General features: G+C 52.0%; 4 protein-coding genes across 5 annotated transcripts; 2 read left to right on the top strand and 2 right to left on the bottom strand.

The window, feature by feature from the left end:
- The first annotated feature begins 3834 nt into the window (after positions 1 to 3834).
- LOC100903325 (chymotrypsin B) lies at positions 3835 to 5074 on the top strand. Of its 2 annotated transcripts, none has more exons than XM_003745192.2 (3): positions 3835 to 4158; positions 4353 to 4586; positions 4675 to 5074. In XM_003745192.2, the coding sequence occupies exons 1-3, from the start codon at positions 3855 to 3857 to the stop codon at positions 5022 to 5024; spliced, it is 888 nt and encodes a 295-aa protein (XP_003745240.1). In that variant the 5' UTR covers positions 3835 to 3854; the 3' UTR covers positions 5025 to 5074. The 2 variants fall into 2 exon arrangements, with proteins under 2 accessions (XP_003745240.1, XP_018495797.1); XM_018640281.1 differs by having other exon boundaries at positions 4353 to 4590.
- Positions 5075 to 5483: 409 nt separating this feature from the next.
- Positions 5484 to 7650, top strand: LOC100905345 (cathepsin L1). The gene is made up of 8 exons (XM_003745206.1): positions 5484 to 5528; positions 5618 to 5725; positions 5864 to 6049; positions 6232 to 6426; positions 6535 to 6706; positions 6825 to 6945; positions 7145 to 7232; positions 7534 to 7650. Exons 1-8 carry the CDS (start codon positions 5484 to 5486, stop codon positions 7648 to 7650), a joined length of 1032 nt encoding a protein of 343 aa, XP_003745254.1.
- Positions 7651 to 10374: 2724 nt separating this feature from the next.
- On the bottom strand, positions 10375 to 14597 carry Mcm10 (minichromosome maintenance 10 homolog). Its single transcript, XM_029112005.1, has 18 exons — positions 14588 to 14597; positions 14384 to 14475; positions 14212 to 14291; positions 13999 to 14128; positions 13699 to 13821; positions 13531 to 13621; positions 13355 to 13433; positions 13158 to 13254; positions 12950 to 13060; positions 12512 to 12727; positions 12263 to 12375; positions 12022 to 12178; positions 11836 to 11948; positions 11637 to 11751; positions 11382 to 11525; positions 11007 to 11279; positions 10604 to 10866; positions 10375 to 10495 (listed from the first exon to the last, which is right to left on the bottom strand). The coding sequence occupies exons 1-18, from the start codon at positions 14595 to 14597 to the stop codon at positions 10375 to 10377; spliced, it is 2328 nt and encodes a 775-aa protein (XP_028967838.1).
- Positions 14598 to 16119: 1522 nt separating this feature from the next.
- Positions 16120 to 26305, bottom strand: shn (zinc finger protein schnurri). The gene is made up of 13 exons (XM_029112004.1): positions 25957 to 26305; positions 25331 to 25831; positions 24825 to 25084; positions 24494 to 24680; positions 23881 to 24270; positions 22897 to 23135; positions 22536 to 22795; positions 22258 to 22441; positions 19509 to 19747; positions 18751 to 19208; positions 18357 to 18538; positions 17458 to 18178; positions 16120 to 17294 (listed from the first exon to the last, which is right to left on the bottom strand). The coding sequence occupies exons 1-13, from the start codon at positions 26303 to 26305 to the stop codon at positions 16120 to 16122; spliced, it is 5145 nt and encodes a 1714-aa protein (XP_028967837.1).
- Positions 26306 to 26750: the final 445 nt, after the last annotated feature.

Raw genomic sequence — 26750 nt, 5'->3', positions numbered from 1 at the left:
GCGCTCGAAGGCTTAAAGAAGAAGATGAAACATTCCCGGTGGCGAGAAAATTCCCTTTCGCGCTCTTCGTTTCGCAGGGACTCCCGTATGATTCGTGAGCCCGTCGTGCGGCCCTGAGTGCTTCCCGTGTTGCCTCCTAGCCAGTGGCCATGCGGTGGTGAGCGCCCTCGAGTCGTACGAGCTGCGGGCTCCCTGCCGCTTAGACGGCAGTACTGCGTCCAGGAAACTCTCATTGCATGAGACGAAATTCCCGCAACACCAGAGGATGATGAAAACTCGGTTACGAGCACCGAAACGGGGATCGAAGCAACCAGCCGTCCTCCGATCCTTTCCCATACGCACAAAATCCATGGCGATTCTGGACCGGCACCACACCTCTCCCGGAATGGAAGCTTCTGAACGGAACACACACCCTGGTCATTCATTGCTGTCGAACCCTCGACGCGCTGCGACCTTACGGGCTCCTTCGCCTCCCCTGATTGGACGGCTTCAACACGTGTGTCTGGAGGGAGCAGCGTGATGTTTCTCCGGGCCGATTCCCTTCGAAAGTTCTCCTAGTTCCTCGGCGTCGCAATCGATCAGTTCGGTGCTTTCCAGTAATCCGTCAATTAGGTAGTTGAACATTGGAGTCAGGCTATCGTTCAAGACGTGCAGCTCCTGCTACCGTCGCAGCTGAGGGGATTCGCTTTCGAAGTAGTAGCTCGAGTCACGGAAAGAGCGGAGCGTTCAATAGGAAGCACCGAAGACAGCGCTTCCCGTGAGGCCAAGTGCCATAGATCGCAGCTGACGACGGTGTCCAGCTGCAGAAGTTGGCGATTCGTTTTTTTGTTGCGTAGAAACGTTCGACTCCATCGGCTGCGGGTGTCGTGCGGTCGGTTCCCCAAGGACTTGCGATTGAATCCGAATGTTTTTTCTTTGGTTCCACGACGCCGCCCGAAGCGCAGTGGGCGACCAACGGACAGATTGTTCCATCGAGCCCTGTGTTTGTGTACAACGCATGGAGTTTGTTTGCTCGGCTTTCAAGGGAAAGGTGGAAAAGGCGAACGATTCGAGGGAGGCTAACTAAGGTGGGGGACAATCGCTCCCAGCTGTATGTAGGCTTTCTTCCCTAAACGAGATATTCCACTATTTGGATAAGGGGGGAACAGTGTAGGGAAATCCTATAACGATTCTTCGAATTCGCGTAACGGACTGCTTATGGCTTCCTTTGAGTTCTGTTCATTTCCCGCCGGTGCTGGCGGTGGCTGGGAGCTGTGAGAGAGCCGGAGCGACGCTGCAGTGAAGTCGAGCCGTGCTCAATAACTTCTACTGGAATGAGGGGATGTTTGGCAGTCGACTCTAACTTTTTACGAACGATGACGATCATCAGACCCTAATGACAAGGACCGAAAAAAATAATCAAGCGGCTCTTCAGGTCATGTCTTTTTTTCCGGTCTGATCCCTTTATGGAAAATCCCCGAGATCGGTTTCGCCTGAGAGTTGCATCACTCCATGACAGTTGGCCGAAAGAGCTAGCGAATCCCACATAGGGCACATCACAATCAGATGGAATCCGAATGGAACATAAGTTCACCGAGAACAGCTGTGTTTGGCTCTACAAAGCAATCTTGTTTTGGTCGGAAAACTCGTGCTCTCGATTCCGCGCGCTTATTACTACAACGCTACACATCCAGCAGCCATCTGTCGAGCTACGGAGACTGTGTTGTTGTGCGTAGCACCTCGCCGAAGAGCCACCGGCTCTGTTTGACCCACCCTCGTTGAATCTCCGAGGGACCCGGCCTCGAGTTCCACGTTCTGCATGATTCCATCTCCATCGCTCGTATCGGGAGCAAAACAACTCCCGATTCGACAATCGTCTCTTACGATCTCTCTCATCGCTACTGTGCTACCGCTTGAGTGGCTTGAAGTAGGATCGAAAGCAACGGCGCGGCGCCACTCCGAAATATCCATGGTACGATACTTTCACCGTGCGCTCGTCGGAAAGGATTCACAAAACCTCGAAGTGCGCCGACCCTCTCCATTACCATTAGTCATCCCGGATAATACCGATGCTCACCTGCTGAACCAATAGTCCTCGTCCATGGGGTCTAAATCACCAGCCAAGAGAGCTATTTCCTGCTGCAGAGAGTCTCTGATATTTCGTAATTCTAAAACTTCCGAGCGTAGTTCACGTATTTCGATACTCTGCTCGCAAATGATTCGTGATTGCTCCTCGACAAGAGCGGCGAATGCAACTCCATTTTCCACTGACAAGTCCATTTTGATAGTCCGAGTTTTCGCTTGTACCTCGAGGACACTGACGACAGTCGATCGGATTCGAAACACAGAAAAAAAAGTCCACCGAAGCGCCCTCACGATCAATACTTCCAGAGCACAAGGGGCGCGTTCACGCCGGCATCAAGATGAGAACCCGACGAGATCTGCCCTCGACGGAGGTTCGGCGCACTCTGGAGCCTGCGGGGTCTGATGGACTCTTCCTCTCGGGAACCCTCTCCCCGCGGGCCATGTGCTTCGAGGCCCGGAGTTTAGGTACACGTTTCCCGAGAAATCACCGCTCCACTCCCCTCGATGAGGTATCGAACACTGAGTTCTCTTAAGTCCCGTCTTTTCGGCCCCTCCAGGGGTTAATATTCCAAGCGGCGCAACCCCCTATTTTCCGCTCAGAGGCTGCCACTGAGTTGCCGCCTCAAAAAATCGAATTGTGCCAGCGGTGCACGGATGGGTCGCTGCGGTCGAGGAAGTTCCGGTCGAGCTTTGATTCTTGCAACTTGTTCTTGGCTTAGGTACAAGTAAATGACGAGGATTAAGATCACATTGCAATGCTTCGATGTCGCCGCTCGGAATCGACCGCCGCAGGCTATGGACGACATGGCTCTATCGAGAATCCGCCCGAGCGTAATCCCAAGGCCATGGCCAGGTATTACGTAGAGTAGCGCCAGGAAAAATTCGAAGAGTCGCTTCCATGAGATCACTTGCGGGAGCAGCAGCGGCGGTAGCCTCAGTATATAAGTCAAGAAATCTGAATAGAGAAGTGTCATTGCCATAGCACAGTACTATATTCAAAGCATCAAAGATGATCATTGACATTGACCCCTCAGAGGACTCTCTGTCAGAACAAATCGGAATGGAATCGGATACTAGCCGAACTATTGGAACTCGCGCTCTCCTTGTATTCAACAGAACTCCTGTTTTCGCAATCCTGCTGCCCAGACTCTTTGAGACCACTCCATTGAACTCGAAGGCTAGTCCATCTCACCAGCGATTTCGGGAAACGATTTGATACTTAGCACATGAATAACATTCCGATTTTGATTGAATATATTGATGATCATGGACCCAATGAGTTTATAATCACACCAGCCCTCTGGTAGAGAGGTTTCTTACGGGCGTGATTTCAGAGACTGACCGCCACAACTTCGCATCCCTAAAGTACCAAAGGGGCGACGAAGTCGTTGTTTTTCTACGTTTTCCGAAAGAGGGTGTATCGGAGCGCCACCAAGATCGAACCTGCGAAACTGCAGATCATCCTGCGTCGTTTTATCATTGGGACAACTTGTTTTGCGCGCGGATGGGCCCATTCTGCTCCGGACTGACTAAAAATCTCAATCTCTCTAGGCCGTCGAACTTCGCACTTTCGTCGTCGATTCCACGAAGCCCGATCGCGCCGTCCGGATTGGCAGACGTCTTCGATTCACGAGACGGCTGCTCCATGTACTAAAACTTTGAATCGTATCGCTAATCTCAAACAATCGGCAGACTGAATTGTTCGGCTTATCCCCCAAATCCGGAAAGCGCGACGATTGCGAGTATAAGAGCATGCGAGGAGCAGGGCAATTGCGTTCGCCCCGGGTGGAATGGTTGAAAGCATGAGGTACCTCATAGCCTTCGGTTTTCTCGCCACGGCTGTCGGCCAAGAGTGCGGAGTGCCGAACGACGCCAGTGCGTACATTGTCGGCGGGGATGCGGCCAGGAGACTCGAGTTCCCGTGGCAAATTTCTCTGCAGAAGTTCGAGAATGGTGTATGGTCCCATACTTGCGGTGGCTCGATCATCGATAAAAACTGGGTCTTGACCGCCGCTCACTGCGTCGACTACAGATTCCAGGGTCTTGAACCATTGAGGGTGGTGGCCGGCGAGCACGATCTCACCAAGAACGAAGGTCAGCCTGAACTTCGTATATCTACTCCTCGCAATCCTTGAGTTACTACGCACTCCGGGCTCTGCTCCCCAGGATTTTTCGCTTCACCGTTCGAGCCGGAAAATCAGCGCCGGCCGACTTTTTGTCGCCGAGTATAATCCGTGAAACGTTGAGCATGACGAGTTCCGGTGAGATTTCGATTTCACTTCTTGCAGGCACCGAGATCTATTTTGCGGTTAATCGACGACGGGGAGATATTGCGATCCATCCGCAGTGGGATAGCGATATCGTTGACTACGACTATGCCCTCATACAGCTCGACAGACCATTGAACTTCACCGGAGCGCAGTCTCGTCTTGCTCCAATCTGTTTGCCAACACCTGCCGATGCTACCACTTTCGATGGCATGACCTGCGTCGGTAGCGGCTGGGGCGTCACAAAACGGAACGGTCAGTGAATGCGTGAAGTCTCCGCTGGGCCTACACGGGAGCCCACATCGATTACCAGAGCTCACGGTTGTCCACCTTGATTCTTCAGGCGACAAACGTCACGTACCGGCGCTCCTCCAAAAAGTTGTCTTCAAAATTCCTCCACATCAACGATGCGTTGCGGCCTGGCTCCGAGGCGGCGTCCTGGGCGGAGCGGTTCGGCTCACTCCGCGACACATCTGTGCCGCGAGCGTTCAAGGAGAAGATCATGGAGTCTGCAATGGAGATTCCGGTGGACCCCTGCAATGTTTCACTAAGAACAACCGATGGACCCTGGCGGGAGTGGCAAGCTTTGTGAAATATTGCGGCTCCGCTGCCTATCCCGACGTTTACGCGCGGACCACCTTGGCACTTGACTGGATCGAGCGAGTGAAACGTGTTCGCACCCGTAATGCTTGAGAGAATAAGTTCCGACTGAAGACCAGAATAAACATGTCTGATGTTCGTTATGAGAGCTTTTGATTCCTTCCGATGGCCTGCGTGCCCTCTTCATAATCTTCCAATACTCGGGAGGTTTGTATGGGAGGGGAAGGTTCGGTCTCAGCCCTGGAGAACCGTGAAATTCAAGGCCGTCCAGCAGCATGCGTCGCACAACAAAATAGTTTGCGCTTAACTTCTCATTGAGAGGAGTCGAACCCAAGGATCGCGGAGCAAGGGTCGCGCGCTCTGGCGCTCTCGGCCGCCAGAGGTCCGATGGGGACCGATTGCTCCTCCTGGAAGAAGTGGATCTTATGCGTGAGCTGCCTAGCCACCGCCGGTAGTAAAGGCAGCTGACGAAGAAGGATCACCCATTGAATATTGTGAGCGGTTCCTCTTCATAGTATTCCGCGGATTACCAGTTTCCACAAAGTTACAGCCATGGAGGTCGTCGGCATCTTACTTCTGGCCACAGCGTTCGCGGCTGTGAGTCTTTGCGGGGAAGTTCTCCCTCTGATTTCCGGGTCATTCAATGGTTTCCGAGATCGCTACTTACCACCTCCGTTCCCCTCAAGGCGAGCCCGTTCCTGGCCGCTCGTCGACGTCTGATCGACGGGCATAATGCGCGTTTCGACGCCGGTTTAGAGAATTACCGCATGGTTCTCAACAAATTCTCGTCTATGGTGAGTCGATGTGTGTGTGTATGTATGTATCTGACTTGAGGCATCAAGCTCCGGGAGATCACAGGCAGGCGCCCATCGGGACTTCGGTGACACGAGGGAATCAATGAGCTTTAGACTGCCTACCCGCGATTATTGCAGACGAAGGAACAGCTTCGGCAGTTCACTGGGGAACTCATCGACGGCTCGAACGCTGACGCAGATTCCCCGCGAGGTATCATAGATGATTTGGACGGGGAAATTCCGCCCCCCTCTGCCGACTATCGGAACCTAAGTTCTCCAATCCGTGACCAGGACACATGCGGCGCTTGCTATGCTTTCGCATCGGTGAGCGTAGACTAGCTCGATTCGATCATGTCGCATGCGAAGAACGTGTGAGAGATCGTCCCGATTCGATCATGTCGCATGCGAAGAACGTGTGAGAGATCGTCCCGATTCGATCATGTCGCATGCGAAGAACGTGTGAGAGATCGTCCCGACTCGCTCATTATTTATAAATCGATTTCCAGGCTGCTGCGTTAGAAGTCCACCTCCGCTTGAAGAAAGGGGTCTTCGATGAGGTTTCAGAGCAGGACATCTTGGATTGCAGCACAGCTACTCATGGGAATAGGGGATGCTACGGAGGCAACACCATGAAGGTTTTCAGATACATCAATGAGAACGGTTTTGTCACCAAACGTGACCGCTACCCTTACGAGAATAAGGTGGGCTTCTTCGGCGAGAGAGGTTGGATCGAGCACTATAATCAGAGCGGAGGAACAATGAATCTCGAAATTATCCTCTCAAGAAGAAGTCTCTCTTCGTTTCCGAAGCTCGGTCGCTGTCGATCCCAGAGGGAACACGCTGCGGGAACCGTCGACGGGTTCGAGCTGGTCTATGGAGGCAGAGACACAAAGGAACACAGGATGAAAGTCGTCATCGGACTCGATGGCCCTGTCACCGTGATGCTGCAGTACTTGCCTGAATCGTTCTACGAATATGACGGTGAGCGGGAGCTTTCACGAGATTCACACGGGGACTGTTAGAGTTTTGAGCCGGAAAGTCTGCCTTGGTTGCCCGGAATTCTTTTTACTCAAAATGAGGTTGAATCGCTTTCTCGAAGGTGGTATCTACGACGATACCAAATGTGGCCAGATCGATGCTGAGAACCCTCTCGCTCACGCCGTCACCGTCGTTGGGTACGGCTCGGAGGAGGGGAAAGATTATTGGATTATCCGTAACAGGTGAGCGCTCAGCCCTGATCGATTACAAGGAACTCATCACATTTGTCGCGAGGCCATGTGAAGTTTCCGAATATTTCTTGACAATCCACGGATAACTTGCTCGCCACGCATCTGATATTCGCTCGGAATTCGGGGAATCGGGAAAGCATTCAGAGTCACTCCGGAGCAGCCCGTCAAGCCAACTCCGACTTCTTTTCAGCTGGGGAACGAAGTGGGGGGAGGAAGGTTACGCTCGCCTGGCGTTCGGCAAAAACGTCTGCGGCTTGACAACGAAAGTCGTCCTCCCGGTATTCTCGAGATCCGCCAGAAACGAGTCAAGATTCGTGTCGACGGTCCCTCGCTCGGGGAAGAACTGAGATCTTCCGGAGCGGAAAATTCTAGAAGCCTAATAAATCCCTAGAATTGTGAGATTGATCATTGATTGAATGGGGGAGGAGCCTCCTCTCGATGAGTGGAAAGGGGCTATATCATCTCTAGGAATGGTGATTGGATGAGATTGTTCAGCTCCGCCTAGTTTCTTGCTTCTCATTATTGTTTCCTATCGACAAAATTCGGAAGTCTGCATCCCTCGACCCGATGCTTCGACAGGTTGCAACTGTTTTCAAACAGAAGTTCCTTCATTTGAGCGATCCCATTTTGAACGGCGTCGTCCAGGAGTGCGACATTCATCAAAAGTCCCAGATCCCCGGATGGATCTCGCAATGAGCGTGAATGTGTCAATATTCTATTAGCATCGTCTAGACGCTATGTCTGAATTTCTTCTCTTCACCGCGGACTTTCAGGAAGTTGGAATCTCGTATGAGACGAATCAGCACCTTAGGCAGATAGGGGGATGCTGGAGGCTGTGCAGCGGTCAAATCTGATGATTCCTTTTATCAAAATGCAGATTCTTCGTGATATTGGGCGGTCCAATTCCTCATTCAAGGCTTCAAAATCTCCAGGGATGAGACTTAGCCAGTCACTAGGGTATCAGCAGCAGGTGAAAACTCTTCGATACTGAAGGATATCCATGAAATCTTGAGATTTCCTGGGTCTCATTCTCTCGGTGATTCGTCCAGACGGTGCGACGCCCCCGAATCCCCTGAGGACGGTGGTGAAGAAAAGGATCAATTCGGAGTGGGATGACAGTCGCGAACAGGCATTCCAAAGACTCCAGACGGCGTAATCATCAGACCGGTTATGGATAGATTCCTCCCCGGCAGGCAGACCCACTTGCTGCCAGCGCTGTAGGTTCCGGAGCGTCATGTAATCATGTACTGCTACCAGGAAAAGATGGGGAATCGAAGATGGTGTACGCCATCAGTCATAAATTGTTATCGGAGTCGGAGAAGAATCATCATTCGTCAAAGCTCGACTGTCGGCAGTTCTGAGTCTTGAGGGACTGCGGCACAAGTTCCGCGGTCAGGGATTCGTAGTGGCGTCGGATTGTAGCGCGGTCGCGGCAATAAAGTCGAAGACAGACCCACCGCAATCGAATCCATGCTTGAATCAAATTTCGGAATCCGAACACATAATCGAGCGGCTGTGGGCATGAGTCATGCTGACGCGCTCAGTGGTTTTCCATTCGAACTGCAATCAGCTACGACGATCAACAACAATACGAGTAAACGCGTGGTGTCTAGTCCGTCCACTCAATGCAGATTGTAGGCACCTGTGTCTTTCCGATCAAAGTTCCGGGCAAGAGTCGAACTCATCTGATTCTACTGGAGCTCTTCCCCGCCCATACTGGCACTACCAGCTTGCAACAGTCTAGAACTGATTAAACGCTTCATTGCTCGCGCAATGAAGCAGTTCATCCGATTGAGTCCCCGATAGTATCTTAATCCGCCGACATGTTCCATCCCTCCGTTCTGGGATGCACCGATTCATCGGGGCCCCCAACAAGCCTTACACTGACTGTCAAACGCTATTTGATGGACAGTCCGATCTCACATTCGCGAGCGAATCAGAGCTTTTATGGGGTGGTAACTACGTAAGGAGATCCGATGGCTATACATTGTGTCTACATTCTGAGCGCCTTGATTTTGATTGGAATCGGGACTCATCTTTATCGCAGCGAATATTACGTGAGACTCCTGCCTCGCTTTCCGTGGAGCCGGGAACAACACAACCCGCACGACTGTCGAATACCTATTGCAGCTGTCGGCCTCTTGTCCGCAGCTCCAGAAGGAGATGCATCAAGCGGAAAGTCGCTCGGAGAACCATCAGAATTGTAAGCGAAGCTGCTCTGCACTCCGAACGGAGGATCGATACACTCGGAAGTTATCCGCGGAGGAAGAATTGGATGAATCGGCGACTGCCCCTTTGATCAGAGCAAGGAAAGCCTCGGCTGCTCCTACCGCTCTAGAAGAATCAGAATCTCTCCTATTGTGCTATCTGCAATCTTTGGGAGGTCCCCTCTCTCTCTCATTGATGTGGAATAAGACACATTTTCATGAGCATGCTCATCTTGCGACCGCTCCCGTTCAAACTGAGACTCATGTTGAGGAAGCCCTTCCTTCCAGAGCTCTTCCATAGACCAAGATTCGAGGCTATGATGTCACGGAAAGAGCAGTGGTCATATACGACTTTGCTAGCGCTGGTTCCGATTCACGATTCTTCAAAGATCCTGGAGGACGTTAGGATTCGAACCAAGACGATTCCCGACTGCGAACGGTTTCGTGCTGAATCCTGATGCCGTGTCCTTCGCGATCGTCCACGCATTCTTGAGATGGTCCGAACGCCCGAACTCAAAGCGCTAAGGCGGGTGACTTCGAGGTCGACTGTGACAGCTTTCAAACAGGTTCTTCGCCAGGTCCGGGAATCCTGAGGTGTAGGGCATCGACAATGGTCACCAATTTTCATCCTATCCTCACGAACTTATTCGTCGGTCTCGGGGAGCGCAGCAGCTTGATTCCTGTCCAAATCACTCTCAATCCAATGGGGAGGCTGAGAGGCTTGCTGAACTAGAATTATCGCTCGGAGGGCCGAGATCGCGATGGTGCGCTCAGTGAATTGCTGTTCGCGTATCGTAATGCGCCTGGCTCATATGACAAGTCACGATAATGAGGTTTGCGATGCAGGCGACACCATGAAGGCTTTCGTTCAAAGCAATGAAGATCTGTTATTATCTATTTTTTCATGACCTATCCTCTTGTTAAAGAGAGAGAGAAGGGATGATCTGAATGAGCGAGAAAGGTCCATATCATTCCTGGGAATGGTACCGCTGCGCCTAGTTCTTCGCTTCCCATTACGGCTATCCATCGAAAAATTGCATCCCTCGACTCGATCTTGCGACAGATTGGTAGGTTAGGTAGACAGATTCTCCTCAATTCGAGCGAACGAACGCTTTCGTCCGGAAGTGCGACATTTATTGAAAGAAAGTAGTCCTAGATCCTCGGATGGATGACACAATAAGCGTCATCGTACTTCTATACATTCAGCATTTCCCTAGATGCTATCTATGAATTTCTTCTCTTCACCACGGACTTTCAAAATTTCATAATCCATCTTGGGTCCTTCTCGTTCAGACCACATCGCCACGCGGTTCCAACTCGACCCACCGCATCGTCTGGAATGAAGAATAATCACGAATGAAGAGTCATCTACATACCGAGTTCGACATCCGATTCGCGAGAGTATCATGGATCACGCGCCCAATGACTCAACCTATGCTTACCGGCATGGTTTCGAAGGTAACTTGCTGAAGCTAACGGTGCGGTTTTTACAATCTTGGCACTGGAAGAACCTCTTCGTAGCGTCGTGCGTCTTCGTTGGATGACCTTCTTTCCGGCACAGTTCCGACGCGGTGACAGCCGTGTAATTACAGACGGAGCACGACACCACCTTGACCTTCACGGACATAATGGAGCACATTTTCTGCTCCAGAGCTTCCTTCTTTTCGAGCTTCGCAAAATAAGCAGCTTTTGCCTCGTCCTCGGCCTGCAATACAGTCTCTGGTGTCATTACACGGTCCGCCTCGAAGGAATCGGATCTCATTCCATTCCAACTTCCTCGAATTTCGGGTTCTGCCCCGCGTATTTCTGAGATCGATTCCTCCCGGGGAGCACGCTACTCCGAACCTGATCGATTTCGTGCTGGTGATTGGACTTGGTTGACAACAATTTTTTGACATCGTCGTCATCCACTTCTCGGCCCAGCACCATCCGTTTCTTGGACTTTGGAGTGACGGCAGCATGCGCTTCATTCTCATTTGTGTCTTTTTTGCTGGACGCTGGAGGAGTCGACTCGATTTTTTTCAGAATTTTTTCCTTGTCAACGGCTTTGCGAACCGCGTTCGGGTCCTCCCCGGTCAGTGTGACTCCTTTCTTCTTCAAGACATCGAGCGCTTTTTCCTGAGAATGGACGGTCCAGGATGAGTCGTCGAGCGATGGTCGAGTGGTCAGAGCGATCTGTACATCACCGCCAGATTGACGTTCACTGCATTGGCCATCTACCGCTCTCACCCTGCTTGTTTTCGGAGATCGGGTCGGAGACAGGAGATCGATCATTGCTCCGGGACGACCACTGAGAACCGGCGTTCGCGCCAGGAGTTTTTGTCTAGCCGCATGTTGTCGCAGCATATCACCGGGACTGAACACCTGAGGCAGGAATATTAAAATTATTCAGGATCGAAAAACCAGGGAACTGCCATGAACATCCAAAATTTCTTGGGGCGATACGTGTTCAAGAACGATAAAGAGATCACCAGCCTTAGACGTGATGACACCATTTTGTTGCTTTTGGACGTGAGAGGGCGTTTCTTCTTTGCCCAAAGCCAGCCGCATGCAGCGTGCTCCTGGTCCTTGATATTTGAGACGCTCTTCCCTGAAAGTTACAGACTTTCAGAAAAATGCCTCTTTTCGCTGAGAGCCTGCACGAGCGCATCGCTTTCAGGAACGCGGATTTTACATGAACTCAGCCGTGGGGTCTCTCGGCTGCTGGGTTGCTCCAGATTTCTTTCTCGCCATCAAGTTTTCCAGTTCTGCGTCGGCTTTGCGCTTGAGTGACAAACTTTGCAGTATCTGAAGAAGGAATCAGTTACAGACATGCGTGGATTCGATGGTCGGACGCTGTGAACGAGGCTACGTGACTCACGAGGGTCTCTTTCTGCTTCCGCTCAGCGTTCGTTGAGCCTCGGGGCCGCATCGATGCTCGGCTCTCCGCCGTAGTCATCCCTTTCGGGACGCCATAAACTCCCCCGGTTGCCTCGAAAACAGCTTTTTTGAGTCGATTCGGATCTGCTCCGGAGTAACTGGTAAGGAGAGAAAGATCAGATGATTGAGAGCCCGGTTTTCAGCAGAGGTATATTCCGTGAGACGATGGAAGGCACAAATACCTCGATTGGATCTCCGGTCTCAAGGTACTCATTTTGTTGAACTCCGCCTTCACGTGGTAAACGCAGAATGCACATTGAGATTTATTCACAACGTTCCTGCACTTCTGGCCGCTCTGCGAAGTAATCATTCGGGTCGATCAAGCAATGGGAGTCGCTTTCCGAGGGAGGCATTCTCTGGCTTTGCGTTGATCCCGCAATCTATCCCAAGAAACCCATCATTCGAATATTCAAAATTTTTTCGGTAGATACCTTCGCTCGTCCCTGGCAAGTAGCGAAATCCTGAGCATCGCCGATTTCCAGAAGTTTGCCGGAATAATCGATGGTGATGGCTGTATCCTGGGATCCCTCTCTGTGGGGGAGGGCTTTCGGATTCAAAAGTCCGATCACACGCCCTTCGCGTAGCTTTTGCCACAATTCGATATGAACATCGCCGAACAGGAAAAGTTGCACGGCCGTCTCGAGATTCTACGATTGTAAGGGAAGTTTTCAGTTCCTATCGTGTGAGAATAGTGCCAGTTCCGGAGGGGACACAGGAATGGTGAAACGCCGATCATATCTCCACGCGCGCATCCGAATCGCTCCGTGAGAATCTCTTCTCTGAATGTCACCAGGTTTTGGTAAACATGAGCGGAGACTCTCTTTAGCAGCCTCCAGCCTGACACCGGAAAGAACACTACGACAACTGACCTTCAAATCACCGAGTTTGATTATAGAGAAGAGCTTCCCGCTCTTCGAGGAAGATTTCGGATCACTTCTTCCGACCACAACGCCAATCGTCACCCAATCTTCATCCTGGTTCTGGAAGCAAATCAAGTTTCTCATCGAGTGACATGCCCCATATCGAGGAGTGCTAATTGTTGCAGACGCTCTAGAGATCCATTCCGTCCGAGCTCACCTTCATTCGTTGCAAATAAGACGCAACTGTCGAAATCTTGATCATTTTCCGCCCGCTCATTTTTATGCCGAGAGCATCGGACGATATCACAGGGTTCCTGCGAAAACAGAACGCCTGAGGTCTGCGGAAGATTTGCCGGAGGATTCAGCTCCTTGAACAGCTCGGAATGATCCTCGATACCTCCGCTCATCACCTACCTCACACGTATCCCAGAGAAAGGATCGGTTTGAACCTCCACCTTTTTCTCGGAGCATCCGGCTGCTTTGATCTTTGTCCCTGAAAGGTAGAGACAGCCGATCTTGAATGATGCGGCGATCGAGGGTCGATGGTTTTCGTATACAGCGGACGAGAGGAGTTCACTAGGTTTGCTCACAGCCTTCTTGTTCCTTTGCACTCATCGCCGGCTTGAACGGGTTCTCGCGTTTCCTCTTCTCGAGTTCTTTTCTCCTCAGTATGTCGTTGACCTAGACGGATATAAAGTTGGGTCCTTGATCATTGAGAATATTCGATTCGCACCGCTACTGGCTGGCTCTCGCTGTACCTGTTTCCCCGTCGAGTTGAGATAATCATCATCGTCTGATGAGCAGTCTGTGAGTCCCGTATGTCCATCCAGCCCTTGCGACTGAGAATTGAGCTCATCATCTCCATTTTGTGCCGCTTGCTCCTGCGTTCAATCGAGAAACTCAGCGAGGAATCGTGGCAAGCGCAGCGGTTCAGACTGCGAGACTAGAGTAGAGAGGGTTCCCCTCCCCGAAGGACAGCGGGTCCGTGCAGGAAGACACTTTTGCATCCAGCTAGGGGAGCAGGCTCTAAGGCATTGTCATAAAAGGAAAACACTCACTCGAGAAGGTTTGGAGGCTGAAGCCAGAGAAGAAGCATCATTTTCTCGCTCCAGGAAACCCTCCGAGGTTTTCGGAGACTGAACATTTTTCTCCTGCGGGAGTTCCGCTTCCTGCTGCTCATCTGGCTGTCTGGAAACGACATTCGGCTGCAAATGAGCCCCGCGATGTCTCTCCAATCGAGGGAAGGATTTTAGTCAAGAACACGAGCTTACCGCGGGATTTCGACCCTGAGGGTCTCGGATTCCTCCTCGGCTGCTGCGACAGATAAGCGGACCTCTGGGTTCTGGGGACTCTGGGGGGAAGAATGAGGGAGCACTTCGGTATGTTCGAAGCTATATCTTGCACCCATCTCTGGTGATCGATGGCAGGACACAGACGACTTACCGAAATCGGTTTCTCAGGCGAGGGGGCGGATGCCAGGTCATTCTCCAGTTCATCTAGATCCTCGTCAACCAAGTCCGCCAAAATGTCGATGTCTGTGGGGGAATTCAGAATAAGGCCATTTAGAGCTTCTCGAGAAGCACCGCTCCAAGCAGCTGATTCTCATATCCTAATCCGACTTTCAGCGCGGACTTCTGCATGACTGACCATCGTCCATCTCGACTACCGGATTGAGTTGAAGGCTCCGGATATTGCCCCTCGAAAACTGCAAAGCGCGGAGAATAAGAAAAACGAGAAGTTTCTTCGGAACGGGTTTTCGTGTTGCTCGCGGCTTCTTCGCGCCACAAGTATCCAAACAGATGATGACGCGCCTGTCGCGATACCGAGGCGGAGCACCTCCTGTTCCTCCTAGGGCTCATACATGCTGAATGGATTTCTGGAACAGGCGGGCCCTTCCTATCAGTACCGCGCTCATCTCCGAATAGATGATTTTCTTGCCTCTGTTTGAGTCTGAGCAGTACTAAATTCCGATTCTGACGTATCGACGACGATACAAGCTTGGACTTAGTCCGTCATTTAAAGTTCCTTCCGCGATTTAGGTGATTTAAACATCGGCTTGTGGCGCGCCCCGTTTAGCTTCCCGGGGATTCCCGATTCATTCTTTGAAGGAAAATTTATCCGAGAATCAATAAGCCATCTCGCGGCGGCGATCGAACAAAGAAACTTTGCGGGGGAATGATATCGATGATCCCCGTCCGCGACCCGACTCTAACATGGCCTCCATAGTTTGCTACGTAGTCATTCCCTTATCCTTATCTTCGAAAGCGAAGACGCTGCGGAAACGGCGACCACTAGAACTAGTGTCATCAGATTCCCGAGTCGAAGAACGTTACGACGCGTTACCTTCGCGGCGATCTGGGAAGCGGATATGATCCCTATAAATATAGCCCGTGCTCCCCCCTATAGTTTGACGCCTTCCGGAATATCCTCATGAGCTTCTGGGGAATCGACTTCCTCAGCGTAAGCACATGGAACTCTTCCGACGGACTAGAGAAAAGGAACAGCTTGATCGATGCTGAGTTATCGACTACGGACCCTCCCTCGGCTGGGAGCCAATCGCTCGTCGCAGAGATGAGTCATCTCTGACTTTATTTACAGATTTCTTCTTATTCATACAAGACAGTTCGCATGGATAATCCGCGGCTAGATATGTCATCGCCAAACGGGTGCTTTTTCCTCGAAGATTGAAATGGCTTAATTCCTTACCATCTACAACGCTAAAATTCAAACACAATGGATCAGCTTGGTCTAGACGCAATGGTAACTCAATATTACACTAGTCTCCTCCTCTGAAACGACCAAACTATCATCAAGCAATATATAACACGTGATTTCCTTCCTATTTAACATTGCTCACAATTCGCAATTACACCGGTTCACAAATGGGTGAAATAATTATTCTATCATGCGTTCAATCACGTAAGTCATGCAATCAAGTATCGCATTCAATCGCTCGTCATCTACGAATCATCACCAGACAACTCAAGAGTTTGTTGCTGTTGTTGGTGTTCGTTGCTTGGGATTCAGGGTGATTCGACCGATATGGTCGCCCGCCATCGAAATTTATGCCCACCGGATACCATTCACCCGAGCGACGTTCTCCGAGTGAACGGTCGCCTATAATACGGAAAAGATTCCTAACAAATCACTCGAACTTCATACTCCTCTCGCGAGATTTTTCAAGAAATGTTGTTATTATCCAAAGACAGCGCATCGTTCTCTAAACAATATGCGTTGAAGGCGGTGCCGTGTAACGCGTCCGCGTGCTCGGTATGCAGATGGACCTGCAGCGATTTGGCGGACTTGCTCACTTTCCCACACAAATGACAAGTGCAAGAAGAACGCGGCATGTCTTGGGTCGGCATCGATTGGGGAAGAATCTGCTGTTGTTGTTGCTGTTGGGAAGCTGAGATGGGCCCGTGCGGCGCAACATGACTCATTACATTTTGGGACAACATCGCCGGAGCCATTAGGCCCTGATGATGGGGATGCTGAGCGTAGTCGGAGTTTTCGAGAAGTTGCATCATCGGAAGCTGATTCGCTGAAGCCAGTGGAGTTGCGGGCAAAGAGGGTTGTGGATCCAGGACTTGTGGACACATGGGGTCTGGTTGCGACTGAGCTTGTTGTGACTGCGGCTGCAGCATCGATTGCGGACCCATGTTCTCAGGAGCTAAAACTCGTAGGGCCTGCTGCATGGGAGGAAGCGGAGCTTCGATTCCGTCGTCTTCAGGCTCTGAGCCCAAATCATTCGATCCGCCAGCCTCTTTCCACCTGAGACTGCATGGCTCTTGTTGATACAGACGCTGTGCCAACACCTGCAGACTCTCGAGCGAGTTCTCGCAGTCTGTGGTGTCGATGTCGCTGAGGTTCACTCCGCTCCGCTCAAGCTCTGCGTACATGCCGAATGGGAGCTTCCCCAGACACTCGAGCTGCATAATGTGGGCTTTCGAGCGGAGGTGTTTCGCCAGGTGGCCGTGAATACGGAAAGCGATTTTACAGTCGTCACACTTGAACGGCCGGGGGTTGTCAGCCGTAGGAGTACCAAAGGTTAAGTTCATGTTCACCCGGTTGAAATGCGATACCGAGCGTTTGTGCTTTTGAAGGTGACCTCTGGTACGGAACGACTTGGCGCAAGCATCGCATCGAAACGGCCGTTCGAAGTAGTGGATGTTCACATGCATCCGAAGCTGGGACATTTTGGGAAACGATTTATGACATATATTGCACACGCACTTGCCCTCCTCGGCCCCAATGACAGCTCCCGTCGTTGTCCCCGCGCTCATCGGGACATTTAGCGGGACATTCCCGATCGAAGTCGGAGTTGGAATGCCTTGATTCCAAGGACCGGGACCGGCTGGAATCGGAAATCTCAATTATCGGAAAGTCCCCGAAACTAAGCCTTTCGAAGCGTATCTGACCCCTCCCCGCCTTTCCCTCCCGATATATCGAACGATGATGCCCCATGCCTGGAGCGTATTCGTAAATGATGTTCGCAAAATGTTGTCTCGATTTCTCACCGTTTTGAGCAGCGTGGATCGGCGGAACGTTCTGAGCCGGTTCCCGACTACCGCAATCTCTTTCTTCGGGTATGTACTCTTGTTTTGGCACTACGAGGGGCGACGTCATCCCGACAGAGCCGTTAGCCGATGATTGCGAAGCCCCCTGACTAAACTGAGGCAGCTCCTGACTGGGGAGCTGCGTTTGTTGCTCTGGTTGTCTCTGCGATACTTGACACTGCTGCTGCTGCGGCAACAATCCTTGCTGTCCCATGGGGGTTTGGGAAGTTTGACCGTTGTCGTCGAGCTTTCCGTCGGTCGCCGTTTCGAATGGCAAACATTGGACCGGTCGGCTACTCTCATGCGGATTCTCGGTACCGACGTTGAAGCGATCCGAGGCGGACATGCTGCTCGTGGCGCCGCCGAAAATGCTCATCTGGGGCATCGGCTCACGAGCGAACGATCGCGGCGGCTGGGAGACGATCCCTCCGGGGAGAATCTCCAGCCTCCTGGCGCGTGTCGATCCTACTCGGAGATCCATCGGCTGGTCGCGAACAATTCCCGCCGGAAGCGACAACCTTTCAAGTCTCCTATCCGGAAGACTCGCACCTTCGGCGACTAGTCTCTGCTGATTCGCATCCAGCCTGCCTTCGACGGGCGATTGTTCTAACGACAACGACCGTGGACGAAACTCCAGGAGCACGGGACTACGCACCGGGTACGCCTGATTGTTCATCAGATTCTGCAACAAAATCGAATTCGCTGCGAGTAATGGCTGTTCAAGAAATTCATTCTCAGGATTCCAGCAAAATATAGGGACGGCGAACAAGGTTCGAAGACCCTATGATCTAAGCCGGTCTTCGACGAGAGACAATCTCCCATGGTGGAATGCGGGGAACTCTCCATTATCTCCCACATACCTGCTTCGGATCCTCGACCGGCAGATTGTGAGTTGAGGATGGCGGTTGTAAAGCCATGTAGGATCCTTGCGTGGGATCCGCGATCTCTTCCTCGATGGTATCGACCTGGGGGGTCCTCACACAAGAACTTTTTTTCCGAGGAGGTTCCGCGACATGCGGCTCGACACCTTTGCGAACCACACCTAAATCGGAGAGATCAGGTGAGAAAATGGAAAATTGCGCTCGATATCGATGCCGCGTCGAGGATCGGCTTAAGTACACACAATCATAAAATCACGAGTGGGATTCCTTCTCAATATTTTGTTGGGGGAATCTCCATTGGGGGAACGACATGACATCATGTCGTCCCTACAGAGTCGATACCGATCATGACTCATGAAGTGGGAATGCTTACCTGGGCCCTCGATATTCCGTTTCCGAGCCTGATGCTCCATCAGAGCGGCTCTGTCCACTGGGGGACTGTTCCTCGTGTCTTGTCTTCTCGTGTCGCAGCCGTTCACCTGAACCTGAACGACAGTACTTTCGGTGGAACTCTCACCGGTTTCGGCCGATGATTGCTGCTTGCTACTACAATCGAGTTTTGCCAAATCGAGAAGTGATCTGGCTGCTTCTTGCTCCCTTGACTCCGTGACGGGCAGTCCGCTTTCTCCGTTCACCAAGGCCGGAACTCGGGCCACTGCGTTGCCTTGCGACTGTTTCAAAGCTTCTGAGAGCCTGTTGGCCGGAGTGAGACCCAGCTGTGCAAGGTCAACAGTCCCCATGGAAGAACCGTTATGGTGAGACGCGACGACGGCGGCCGGGAGAGCAACTGCCCCCGCGTTCAACGCAGGCAGCGCCTTCTCCGTCAACATGCTGCAACGGAATCGCAGTGTGTCAATCATCGATGCCGCGCACGGAAACGACTCAGGTTGCCGGAAATTATTCTAGTCTCACAACGAATCGTTCTCCAGAGAGAAAAACACGGGCGTTCCGTTGAAAGCGGACGCTGGAGCAGATGGCTGCGACTTGTCTTGACGGAAGCTGTGCGGTCGGAAAATGTCGAACTCGCACTTGTAGTAAATCTCTTTAGGTTCCACGCCTCGCTCACTCGCGAGCGAGCAATGACTCAAACGTCTCTTTCTCGTAACCTGCTTTCGTTGCAATGATACTCACGTGGCACCGTTGACTGCCTTAGCTGGCTTGCTGTTACTATTGATCTTGATCGTACTGCTGTGGTGGCTGTTAATATTGTTGATGATGATATTGTTGCATGATTGCTGTTGTTGTGAAGCTTGTAGAAAATGGTTCGTGCTGCTACAGTTCTGTTCGCCTTCCGAATCTGACTCGGTCTCATGGTCCTCGTCTTCGTCATCTACTTCACTGTCCGATGGATGCTCTCTCCGTTGCTGCTCCTGGAAGGTTGATGACGAGCCATGAGTTGATTTGACATCGCCTTGCTCTCGGATACGATCTGTCGTTGTCGACGACACACACCGGGCTCTTTTCCGCTCATCGTCGAGCTCTTGTTTTCGCTGGCGGCTCTCAGGCACAAGAACAATGACTAACCACAATGCGCTCCACTGCACAGCCCACTAAAGGAACTTCGTTCGTCTGTGCTCCAGCGGGCGACCCCATGGCGCCGACGCCAGAGATCTCCAATTCTGAGACAACGCTCGCTCGCTCGCTGACTGTCTGAGAGTGAGAATCCTAGACAGCCAAAGAGTTGTCGGAGGAGGAGTGAATTCATGCATGAGTCGATGTTTTGTTTTTGAACTCTCCCAACTCGCTCTTCACGTTCGAATTGAGCCGCTTCGAATGCGAACACCGTCGAGCGGCTGGGGATGCACGTTTCCTCTAAAGGACGACGTCATGGGATTTGCTCGAATTATTATCATCGACTCATATCAACATATAGCTGATCGACCCATTCCTCTGTTTACGATGGGGGGCAAAAGTCCCATGATCCCTGAGAGAAGGAAGTAGAATCTCTCCTAATGGAATCCGACACCAATTTCCACGGTTCCGCACTATTTATTTCTCGAGCGAATGGATATTGCATAACTCTCTTTCCAGTGTGGTGAGGGTGATATTCTGAGCCACGTGAACCCTTGCGTTCAGTTTCTGTGTGACGGAAGTCTGCGGAAGTTTGCACCAGAATCTAAAACGGGCTTGTACCTTTTCTCTGCGAGTGAGAGATGTCCCGCTTCTCTCGATCCAATTCCCCAGTGTAACTACGGCGGCGAATAATCGCACGAGGGCAGAAAGAAAATACGTGGATCATTCCGTACAACAAGGAATGAACTACGACAAATTATTGAAGAAGCCGTTCTTGGATGATAGCATTATTCAAAATTGTTGGAATGCCGTTCAGAAGTTGTTCTTCCAGCGTCCTGATTCGCGAATCATCCGTTTGGGTTTGGGAACGGATTCTTGTACTACCCGCGATAAGCTTTTCTCAGAGGCTACCCATGTAAAGAGAGCGCGCGAGCGGTGCAGCCGAGGTGCGATTCATCTAAAGGTCATCACCGATCGGGTTACCCTCAGCTGGAAAAGTGTCATCGGATCCGGGGAATATTCGCACTGGAGTGGACTAAATTCGCGAGCCAGGCTTTTGAACGTGCGGATAATCACTTGCGGGACGGAAATGCCGCGTCACTCGCGCGTACACAATCCGCGAAGGAAATTTCGCGGAGTCATCGAGCCGAAAATTCGAAAGCGGTACCGAAACAGCTACATACTTCTCGCGAGTCGGGAAAACAATCCACATGGCTTGTACCGCTTGATGGTTTATAGATTCTCGAAGTGGGATGATATTGTCCCTATCACGAGGGGCTCTCTATCCTGCCTCGATCTGGCTGGACGCCAGCTCTGGGAACGATTCTGGAGACACTGGACTTGAAGACAGTCTGTGGGAGCACGAGCTCGATCTCACTCAGTCAGACGTAGATTCTGTAAGGACTGTTGCTCCCCATGAGATATCATACGTTGAAGGGACGCCCGTGCGTACGGTTTGAGACGCTCCCATCCGAACACAATATGATCGCGTGTCCCCAGAAGCGAGAAAGCGAGTACTACGCCGCGCCACTCGTTTTTTATCGCACGGTGATTTTCCGCCTTGTAGTGACCAGAAACACTTTTTGAGCGTGATCTTACTAGGACACGGCGCGGCGATGTAAGAGCCGATGACGCTGCTTCCCAGGAAGCTGACGTCACAGAAGAGCACGCCGACCTTGAAAATGCGGGCTGAGTTCTGGTTCGGAAAACGCCGCTCACTCAGCCTCAGCTGCGCTTAGGGTTGCTCAATAACGACATGGAAGCTGCCGCTGCCACCAGGTATCCCGGCTTCACAGTAAAGCTCGTTCACCGCTCGAGGTCGTGGCCACCGCTGAGGCCCGTTCCGAGCAAATTTGAGAATACTGTCGCTTTACCGATCACCGTGAGGACTCTGGAGCTTCGGCCCGACCAAACCGACGGGATCACCGTGATAGGCTCCACCTGGGAACCTCCACGGGGAGGATCAGAGGAGCGTAGCCCCTGTGTATAGTCAGCCGAGGGAAAGTGAACGAGAAGCTCTTACAATACTACTCCGGTGATGATTCACGGCACGGCGCACGCGGAGAGTAGACGCTTGCGCCGGCGTCGTCCAAAGCCGAAGCCGGCAGACCAGGAAATGGACTCAGTTTCATGTAAATTGAGGAGGGTCGGAGCGGGAACACCGCGTGAACGAAGGCAAGATTGTGGCCTATTTTTGCCATTGGAATTATCAATGATTGAGATGGGTACTGGGTTAGTACCCCGGAGCCCGCAGACCGTTCCGTGTAAAAGAAAAGTCGGATTCTGGTCGAGCAACCTCTACGATGAAAATCAAGCTCCTCATTTCCTGGGAGCACTGGAAAGCTGAGATTCTTCTGAGTTCTCTCACCTGTTTCGCTAGTTGCTCGTGGTCGACGTGCGAGTCGTCTATGACGGTCGGCACGGGTACGATACCAAGTTCGACGCATTTCTTGTGGTGAGCTTTCGATTTCATGTGCTTCGTGAGATTCCCCTTCGTTTTGAAGGCAAACTCGCAGTGTTTACAGAAGTAGGGACGTAAATCCGTGTGGGTTCTGTAAGTATGAATCGAATATCAGACTCGGCGTACGTACCAGAAAGGCGGAAGAGGCACGTGTGGCGCCTCACTGACTCTCGAGGAATCCGTACCTGATGTGCTTTTTGAGCATCGATGGCTTTTTGCATCGGATACCGCACTCTTCACAAACGTATTTTCCGCGTCCACGTCCCCGGACGTATGTGTAGTCCTCATTGGATTTGTAACCGCCTTCACAGATCTTTACTCGTTTGGGTTTCTCTCCCGATCCCATACGCCACTCCTCATCCTGGCTAATCTCCTCGACCGCCGACTCGTCCGTGAAAATTGAGCTCGAGTCAAACTCCGATCCAGGCTCGGTGACTGTCGATTGCTGCAAACGGATAGGCTTCAAAACCTCAAGAAGAGACTCTTGTTTCCTCGATCAGCCTCGATCTCGATAAGACCAAGAAGTGACTGCAGATAGATGCGAACCTTTCGGGAAGGCGGAAGACTTTCGAGATCGTCCTTGATTGAAGAGTAGTCCGAAGTTATCGAATGCTTCTTCGTTGACATCTTCGCTAACCAGTATGACGAGTGGGTCATGTGCAGCGGAGTATTCTGGGAACTCCGCGGACCTTTGAGATGAGGTGCCACAGAATAAAGAGGCTGGAGCTGATCGTGCCGCCACTGCCGGTGGTCCGTGCATTCCAACAGTCCGATTGGTTCCACACCTATAAATCACCAAACAATGCCAATCCGTCCGGAAGCGCTCGAATTCGGGAATCCCAGCGTTCCATGGAACGCGTCAATCTCAGCTCGGGAAAAATTTCGCGGTATTCTGTCGAACTATTTGGACTCCGAAATTGCGATTTAAGTACAGTGAGTGGCGCTCATATGTTCTACAAACGATCTCGAAAACAGCTTCGCCCATCGAGTTTGAAGCGGGACACACGCCGAGACACTGTTAACAGCGAGCTGCGTTAGAAGCCGACACACCGCCGACGGCCGGCTGGCCGGACCGATATTTCTTCGAGCGTCACTGCTCTTCACTTGATGAACATGGCTTCGCGGGAAAATTTTTGAAGAATACTATTTTTCGTCAGAGCGTTTTTCTGTGGCCGCCGTCTTTCGCTGCTCCGGAGGAGCGCTCGATTCGTCACGACACGGAATGGCAGCGGACCATGGGATCAGACGCTCTACTGGCCGGCAGGGATGGCCCATTGACGTCACAAATTCACGGAGCGGCGTCCCCGTAGCTACGGCGGCTCGACGCGCGATCATTGTGCTATGTGCCTCGTTTCGCGCGTTACGGACGACGTTTTCTCTTTTCTTTTGTTCCTTCGAGAAGTCATCGGCTGAAGAATCCCCGATGATTCCAGTGCGCCGGATGCGAATCGCTTTCGAATAATCATCGAAGGAAAAAATTATTGAGCGGAGACGATCGAGTTGGGGATCTCGAAAAGTGGCCACACCTACCTAATTGAAGCTCGTCCCGGTAAGGAAACATGATCCAATTGGAGTACATCGAAAGGCGAGGATCGGTCTCCTGCAGGACGAACATGGGCTGTGGCCTGTAGATGCAGCAATACGTTGATCTCGTCGACACCTTCAGGCCGAGATATGTGTAAGCGTGCCCATTAATGTAAGTCTGCCGGAAAGACTTCTGAGGCCGCGGCGTTTCGGGACTGATTAGGTTTGAGCCAATAAGGACGCTTGGTTGCGCGGGCAGCTCCAGACTAGTGGGCCGCGCTGGTTTGATCACGGCTACAGTGTGGCTTGGACTCGTCACGGCGGAATTGACGACGCTCGTCGATGCGACACCCGCCGACGTGAATGTTGAGGTAAAGGCTGATCTGATCGCTTCAGCTAGGGAAAAGCGAGGGAGAAGTTAGACAAACTCGGACATGACTAGTGCTTTTCGAGCATCAAGCAATCAAAACGGAAGAAAACTCAACAACAACAAGAGCAGCAACAACAACGTCGACAGCGAAAACTCAGTCAGACGACGGCGATGGCAGCCAAGACGGCCGAGGGCCATTGGAAAGGAACAGAGAGAATCGAGCCGCTTGAGGCGCTGCAGAATTCTTACCTTCGGAGCCCTGCTGGAGCGCAGACTCGGGCGGAGCGGGTGTCGTCACGATGACCGGAAGCGAGAGTTGAGTTGAACTCAGAGACGAATTCAATCCACGCGTCCGCTGTTCGTTCTTCGGAGACAGGTAGGCAGGCTCGGAGAACTTTCGTTTCTTCAGCGGTGTCGCATCGGATCTCTTGATCACCTGAGACATCGAACAGCGCTTTGAGTTTGAGGGACCCTCTCACTCTAGATCCGTTCCGAATGGGAGCGGAAAGTCTTCGGTCTGGCTGCGGAATAGGAAAAGCGGAGATTCGCCGAGTCTTCGAATTTCCGGAAATTCGCTCACCGAGACGTGATTCTCATCCTTGCGCGCTTCTGCGTTTCGCGGACAGTGGTTGCTGGAGTGTACGTGCAAGTGCTCTACGCTCCCGAACGAACTATTGCACGCGTGACAGGTGAAGAATTCCTTCGCGTCAGCTGCGACGGGTGGCGGCGGGAACGGAGCCCTGGACTTGAGCAGCAAATCCTTGATGATGCTACCTTCGGGGTTCGATTCCCGCGACCAGGCAGGGACTTCAACACTGGACACGCGCCGTGGGTTCGCACCTTCGGGAGAGAGACGGGTCGTTACTCCCGAGTTTCCCGCTCCTGGGAGCCGAATTTCAAACGTGTCGGGTATCACCGATAGGAATACGCTCCCGAGGACGCATCGCGAAGTGTCGAATGCGCCGGAGCGTCACACGCGTCGACCAATCTACTGTCCGTCGGTATAGCATTATTAAAATTTTGATTCGCTACTGGCGTGAAGTATGGCGAATTGAAACGTCAATAAGCCGAACGAGACATAAGAGCACGCACCTGCGAGGAGCGCTGTCTGCAACTTGGACCTTCCAAGATCGAAAGAACTGAATCTCCGTGTCGAAGCTTTAGAATCTCTCGATACTTTCCGATACAAAGGATCCGTCTCGACGATGGCGGCGTTCTGAGAAATAATTTTCGATATGTGTTCTTCTAGATCTTTGGGACTGAGCTGCGAGCTCTTTTTCGGCGAAGTTTTCCGCGGAGACTCCAAGAGCTTCCGTTTTTCGATGAGGCCACCGATCTCGGAGGCGATCGCTCCGTAGATTGTCGAAGGCTTAGCAATGTCGATCTCCTCCGCTTTCTCGCGGATACCGTTGCTCCGAATATCTCCGGCGTCGTACGGCGTTGAGGAAGAGCTGACCACGGAACATACGACGCTCCCGTCGTTAGAAATGACTTTGCTATGCTTCGAGAGATCGAACGAGAATGTGGGCGCCGTCACCGAAAACGTCGTCACATTCGTCTCTGCCCCCGAGGGATCCTGCGCGGCTCCTGCACGACAGGAGAAAAGGAAACGGGATCGAATTAGTAGGCGTTGACTCCAGCTCGGTTCCCTCTTCCGTACGTCTGCGAGAGCCGAGTTCCTCCGTGCCCTCTCCGGGGTCTCAGTTCCTTACCTGGGTTCAGACTTATGTTTGTTTGAGTTTTATCCTGAACGATCATCAGTGGCTCAGTGTGCATCACGGACATCTTCCTGCGAGCAGCTGAGATCGTGGGAGTCGGCATGGATCCCGCGGCAGCGTTTGCCGCTGCCGAGGACACTGTCTGCAAGGAGCTGTCTGTGGTGTCGCTGGTGCCACATTGCGGCGTGGGAGACGCCGGTCGGGGGGCGAGATTAAACGTAACATGATGGTGCAACTGGTGGAGGTGATTGAGGTTATAATGTCGATTGATTGGGTGGTGGCCATGCACCGAAGTTAGGTCTGTGCCAGCGACCGTCACGATCTTCAAGGGAGAGGCAGCCATAGCGCGCTAGCCGTCAATTGTGATTTACATAGTAGCGCTGAAAAGGGAAACGGATGCCTTTTAGTCTCAGAAGATTTTGGCCTCCTCAGGAAACTCGGCTACGTCCCGAAACGACACGAATAATTATCATGGAAAGCCGAACCCCTCGGGATGAATTTTTTCCCTCGCGAAAAAGTCCGAATCGATCAATCGATGGGCTCGTTTCCAATTATATCTTCCCTGGAGCCATGAGAATCCCGGTCGGAGGGGAATTTTAAAGGGAAAACCCACGTTGCCGTGTTTCCCTTTCCCGGAGCGTCCTGCCAGACTAAAAATACCCCCTCTTAGCACTCCGACCAATTGGAGCGATCCTGAGCGAGCTCGGTGCCTCCTCGGTCCAGGGTTTCCCCGACTCATTCCCTCGCGCTCCTCGAGCGTTCTTCGATCGCGAATCAACATTCCAATC

The sequence above is a fragment of the Galendromus occidentalis genome, unplaced genomic scaffold (assembly GCF_000255335.2).
Source record: "Galendromus occidentalis unplaced genomic scaffold, Mocc_1.1 scf7180000077479, whole genome shotgun sequence".
Classification (NCBI taxonomy): domain Eukaryota; kingdom Metazoa; phylum Arthropoda; class Arachnida; order Mesostigmata; family Phytoseiidae; genus Galendromus; species Galendromus occidentalis.
Note: the sequence above shows the minus strand (reverse complement) of the source record. Positions and strands in the feature narration are given on the sequence as shown.